The sequence below is a fragment of the Orycteropus afer genome, unplaced genomic scaffold (assembly GCF_000298275.1).
Source record: "Orycteropus afer afer isolate SDZICR_OR568_19922 unplaced genomic scaffold, OryAfe1.0 scaffold00226, whole genome shotgun sequence".
Classification (NCBI taxonomy): Eukaryota; Metazoa; Chordata; class Mammalia; order Tubulidentata; family Orycteropodidae; genus Orycteropus; species Orycteropus afer.
In genome coordinates, this window is record NW_006921813.1 from 1,621,605 (window position 1) to 1,628,159 (window position 6,555).

Here is a 6,555-nt window from a genome sequence, read left to right on the forward strand (position 1 = left end):
TTCGTCCTTACCACACTCCAATACACCGCAGCATATACAGACTATTTTGATTATCATTCCTGACTAGCACACATGCTCTGGAAAGACGAGGATTCTTTGTTTGGTGTTTTTGTTTTTGTCACTGTGACACTCTAGCACCTGGAACATAAAATAATTCTTACATCATACTCTATTACAGATGTAATACAGTAAGAATACATTAGGTATTTCTGTAATGAATCTGTAGCTGACTCTGGAGGAAAGTGAAATTGGGGAAGTAGAGCAACCTGGGGTATTTGAAGCACAGCATTCGCTTTTGTGACTTGTGTATGTCTGGGTAAGGAGCTCTGATAGCACAGTGCCTAAGGCATCTGACTGCTGACCAGAAGGTTGGTGATTCAAACCCACTGGCCACTCCACAGAAGCAAGATTGGACAATCTGCTTCCATAAAGATTTATCACCTCAGAAACCCAGTGGGGGTTACTGTGAGTCGGCATGGACTTGACAGCAGTGGGTTGGTTGGTTGCTGGTATGTGTCTGGCTGTGACTTTACCTTGTAAAGTTTTTTGAGAATTAAATGGAATAGTATCTGATAAGTATTTAGCACAGTGCCTGACATAGTGAAATTGTAGCTATAATCATTACTATTACTGTTGCCATTATTAAGTGACATATCTTGGCAGTGCCTGAATACAAAGGTCCAGTCCGGTGTTTTATATTTACCTCCAAGATTTATTGTACATTATATGGTAGTTCCCTTACAGTGCTGCCTATATTCTGTGCATTCCATTCAAGTCGGAGGATACCGCGTACACTGGGATCACCGCGTACACTGGGATCACGTTATCTGAGGTTCTTGGCATATGAATTTCAGAGCTACCTGGTTAGAGAGAAAACAGATAAACGTGCGCTGGAAACAAGCTTGTGTCAGTGGAGCGTGCAGGGCTCCCCTCTACACTGAATGGTGTTAGCTTGAACTGGTGCTGACCCAGGCTTGCTCTGCTCGAATTTCTCCTGCTGCTGCAGTATGGACCTTGACTAAGTAGAGCTCTTTTCTGCCATGTGCTTGTCCTGTGTCCTGAAGGGAGAAGCAGCTCTGTGATAAAGGTGGCCTGCTCCATAGCACATTCTGGAACTTACAAGCACAGACTGCAGGCGAGATGCAGTTAGACAGCCTTTCTAATCCATTCAACAGCTTTTAGGTCTGCCTTATGTTCTCTTTGGTTCTGAAAATGGCTCTAGTAAATTTTCATGTAAGGAAAAATGTTTTCATTTTGGTACATTAAGTATGAATTTACCATAAAACCAGATGACCTGAAATTTTGAACAGTTCTTGTTTTCCTGAAATGTGTTTTTTCTTTTTTATTCCCATTTTCTCTGTTGAGTTTTCAAGTGATAATTTAAAAGAATCATAATCCAGGGACAGATTCATTTTTATTCAATTCAAAATTTTAATTCACTTGCTTTTTTATTAGTAGGACTTGTCCACTGTATTTTTTTTAAATGAAATAAACCCTCATGTTTTACAGATAGCAAAAGTGTAAGTATTGACATGGCTTTTTAAATTCTTTATCTACAATCAAAACCAATGGAAGCAGCAGTCAAGACTAAAAGACTAAATTATCTTAAAATTTAATTTTAGAAAATCTAACATCTCTGTAAGTCTACAATTTAGGTATATTGTCTAATTTTATAGCTTAGTTATTATCTAATTATCTAATATATATGATTTATTAATTTTTTATATATGTCTCTAAGCTATATATTTTATATACATGTAATTATATTTTTGTTAAAATAGTTTCTTTCATTTACATAGCTGTTTAAATAATTTCATGTTGAAATACAATCTTCGTGTTTAAAAACCATTTAATCATTACTAGATAAGTTTACATTCCAAAAACTAAACTAGTAGCAGAGTTCTTGCCATGATACACACTTTATCTTATTAGTAAATAAGTGATATGTCAGCAAAACAGTGCTAACACTGATGCTGAGAAAATAAGATTAATCTTGATCATTAGGGCTTTCTTCCAGCAAATCCGGTAAATTCTGGACTTACGCCTGGTATGAGGTTGGAGGCATAAATGAGCAGTGTTAAGTACACTTGATTTTTAAAGGTGTCTCACTCACCCAGATAGTACTGTTTATCTGTGTGACTAGAACACCTTAAAATATTTTGAATAGCATTTAAAATAACCTGTCAGGTATTTTCAAGAAAAAATACAAGCGAAAGCATGTCGAAGTTATCCCCAGGCTGCGGGATAGTTGTTTTTTATGTTTAATGAGGAACAAATGCCATGTCACCAAAATACAAAAAAAGAAATTGAAGAAACTTTGTTTTTAATATGTAATTACTTTTAACTAGTTTATTGGTTTACGTTGCTTGCAAGACAACAGTTCATGAAAATGAAATACTTTGTGTTAAAATTGGGGTGTGAAACCTCTCATTCACAACAGTAAGGGTACAAATATTCATATAATCTTTCCTAATACTAATTCAACAAACATTTGAAAAGTTATTTTAGCATACTGTACTTGTTACTGTATGTAGATATGTGAATATATTATCTTTAAATCTGATATATAATTAATATTTAATACAATGGTACTTTGTTTATTTTAAGGTGGAGGAATGACTTAAGACACACACAGCTTTTTTGTACTCATTGAGTAAAGGCATTAAACTATTCTGTGTGCCTGGCCCTGGACTAGATACTGGAGGATTTGTTGATTCAATAGTCTTTTTGAAATTCTCAGAAAATACTCATTTGGATAATAATGTATTATCCTAATGTCCCTCCCTAAGTGATACCAAAGTTTTCCTTCTGTGCTTTATAGCTATACTGAAAGCAACTAAACAAACTCATTCTGCCTACAAGCATAGGCTTCTAGAATCGGAATGTATTTTTTGGTTATTATATTCTGTGCTGTAGCCTCCTGATTAGTTCTCCTGATAATTCTCATAAAGATTTCCAGAGAGAAGTGTTTGTTTAACAAAATATATAAATAATTCCAGTGTCACTGCTCTCATCTTTGGAAATCTATTTTCAAATGTATTCAAATCTAAGATTAAATTAACTTGTTTTTAGTGTGTTTTTGTTTTTACCCAACTTATTTAGTTGAACTCTGCACATGATAACCAGATGTGTAACTAGAAAACTTGGTGAGGATAAATTTCGGAGAAGTACTCTGGAAAAGCTGTTTATATGCTTGATTTTATATTTTAATGCTATGAATCTTAGTACTAATAAGCCTTAGGGTTTTCTGTCTGGATGGCACAAAAATATAAACTGTTTTCATGTAAAAAAAAAAAAAAAAAAACTGAAAATGGCTTATATCATTTTTTACGTAAAGTTTGTTGATTGTTTTATTTCTTTTACTGAGATTTATGTTCTTGTTCACATGAGGGCTGAGTGGTTTAGTCTGTGTGTATTGTCCCATGACGGGAGGCGCTCAGTCATTCCAGCGTAAACACCAACGCTGCCATCCTTGTTTCACGGAGAAATAATGGTGCTTCTTGCAGTTAATTGGCTAAGATCGAAAAGCTTCTCATTTTTTACTTCTAAAAACAAAATCTTGTCCAAGTTACTGTGTATCAACATATCAGTGGTTGATATTAGTGATAACAAAAAAATTGAAAAGCATGAAGAAAATTACCTAAATATAACTGGTAGTGACAGAAACCTTCTTAATGTTTTAACATAACCTGCAGTGTTTTCTTAATCTGCAGTGTAAACATTCACCTGACCTCATGCAACACTTTTTGTTCACATACATATCTTAACTTTTCTTCTAGGGGACATTCGTCTAACACCAGAGGACTTTGCTAGAGCTCAGAAATACTGCAAATATGCAGGCAGTGCTTTGCAATATGAAGATGTCAGCACTGCTGTGCAGAATCTGCAGAAGGCTCTCAAGTTACTGACCACAGGCAGAGAATGAAGAATGGAGCCTTTGTACAACGCGTTCGTGTATTTGGGGCCTAGAGAACTACCAGCCCGTTGCTCTGTCTTCAGCATCTCAGGAGCACAGTTTTAAGGAAGACTTCAGTTCCATTGAATGTGACAATGAAATCTGTGTGTGTGAGAGATTCCTGCTGAAGTATGTATCAGCAGCCTCAGACAGTTGTCATTGTCCGTTCAGCGGATCCAGTGATCTCTGGGTACATGGAGCTGAAGTTAACCGGAACCTGAAAATACTCATTGAACCATACTTCAGAAACTCAGAACACACGTCTATAAAATGTATATTGGGAGTAAGTTTTGTACCTTAATTTACATAGAGTAAGGAAGTTTGTTTTTGTTTTTTAATCGATAATGTTTAAACAGTCCATTCTTGCTTTGCTATAAAGTTCTAAATTGAACTTTTAATAACTATTGTCAGAAAATTCTAGATTAGAGATCATGTTTTTGTTTTTCTCAGGACATCTAAAACAAATATGAATGTCCTGAGCTGTTAGGTGAAACTGCAAGAAATTATGTTCAAAACTCAATTTATTTTCATGTCAATTATAACTGCATTGAAAGCTAAAAAATTCATGGAAGGAAATATAACAAAGTAAAGAGGTAGAATCACCATTTTAGGCTTAAGAATAATGCTGGTTTCCCAACTGCTTTGCCTTACATAGTGAAGCTAAGGTGAATTGGTATTTGCTTCATAGGCGGTTTGACTGCATGTATTAGAGAATCAGAAGAGACATGTAGTAATGCCTGACAACTTGGTGCTTGAGGTTAAGGCTCTCCTCTGCTGCTAATGGATTCCCTAGAGCGTATAGCTATGAGTGGTGCAGGAATTTAGATTCTCAGTTGTTAACTTTATACGTTTTGTGGGGAGTTATGGATTGACTGTCATCTGCATTTGTGCTATGTAAAAAATAAATGCAAGGATTCTTTTAACTAGTTCAGCTTACTACAAAGCCATATGTCTGTTTTGACTCTCAAGTAGAATTGTCTTTTTTTTTTTTTTAAGTTGCAGAAATATGGATGTGTCCATAATAATAGACAAACAACTCTTAAAAAAAAGGTGAATTTGGAAGATTAACCTGAAATTGATCTGGTCCATTGCATTCATTCCACTGAAATTGGTAGAATTCCCTTAACACAGGCCAACCAACTATGGCCCATGGTCTGGGCACCTGGTAGGTAAATAAAGTTTTACAGGAACACATCCACACTCACAAGTTTGCCTGTGTCTGATTTCAGTGACAACAGAGTTATATGGCCTCTGAATATAAAATATTTCTCTGGCCCTTGAAGAAAAAGTTTATTGACTCCTGTTCTTATACAGTGTTTAAAAGAAAAGGAATCATTAACAAGGAATCATTAACTCATAATCATTTGTGTTTTCAAATTTTCTTTGCATAAATGCAATACTGCTTTACAGGTTTTGAGTAAATGCATATTCAGAATAAACTATTCTAAATTATTGCAAAAAACAAGCCAAAAAATGCTTCCTGGAAAACATGTTCATGTCTTCATAGCTGAACTCTTAAATTTGGGGGTTCATCATTTGCACCTAGAAGTGTCGTAGTCTGCTGTGGTTCTCTAGAACCTTATATAGGAAAATGGCTAGGGTGTTTTTAGTGTTACAAGAGATAAATATAGTTCAGCAAATTTTAACATGAGCCTTAACATGTCTGGACATTAAAAAACTAAATATACCACCTCCTTTTTCACACTCTACCTATTGGCTCCTAATTAGGAGAGGACACACAGGGAAGAAGATAACATGGAAACCATGGAATCCACTCATGAAGTTGGCTTCATGCTATGACAGAGCTCTTCTCTGTAAAATGAAGTGACAGCCTTAGCCTCTTGGAGTTTGTTGTGAGAATTAAATGAGATCATATATATAACACGCTTAGCACATGATGACATTTAGTAAATGTTAATTGTTAATAGTAACGTCTGTCATAAATAAGGAGTCCTGATGGCGCAGTGTTTTAAGTGCTCAGCTGCTAATTGAAAAGTCAGCAATTCAAACCCATCAGCTACTCCAGGGGAGAAAGATTACAGCCTTGGAAACCCTATAGGGACAGTTCTCTTCGGTTCTATGGGGTCACTGTAAGTTGGAATCAAGTCAGCAGCAGTGGGCTGATTATTTAATGTTGTAGTAATAGTGTAAATTGTTGTTCATAATAATTTATTTCCCAAGTATCAGGAAATCCCAGTTGTCTTTATTGCCCAACACTTAAAAATGCTTTCTTGCATGAGGAAATTAAACTATATAATATTTTTTAGCTTGGTGTTTGTATTTATTAATATAGTCTATCAAGAGTAAGTTAGAAGAAAATCTCTTTTGACACTAGGATAAGCATTTTGATTGATTTATTCAGCATATATTTCTTGAATAGCTACTGGGTGCCTGGCATTGTCCTCTGCATAGGATACAGCAGAAAACAAGAAAAAAATTCTCTGCCTTAAAGAATTTACTTTCTAAGCAAGGAAAACAGACAATAAAAAGCATAGTCTGTATTTTATTCTATCAGTGGTTCTGGTATGTTGTGAGAAATGCAAATCTGAAGCCCTACCCCCCGTCTGACCTAATCAGAAAGTCTCAGGAAGGAAGCCCAG

The 6,555-nt window shown here is 35.4% G+C and overlaps 1 protein-coding gene across 1 annotated transcript in view; it reads left to right on the forward strand.

Annotated features, from left to right (window-relative positions):
• VTA1 (vesicle trafficking 1) overlaps positions 1-3,925 on the forward strand; it is an 85,931-nt gene extending 82,006 nt beyond the window's left edge. The window contains exon 6 of the mRNA XM_007948812.1: positions 3,780-3,925. Coding sequence (XP_007947003.1) covers positions 3,780-3,925 — 146 coding nt within the window. The remainder of the gene's footprint in view (positions 1-3,779) is intronic.
• Positions 3,926-6,555: the final 2,630 nt, after the last annotated feature.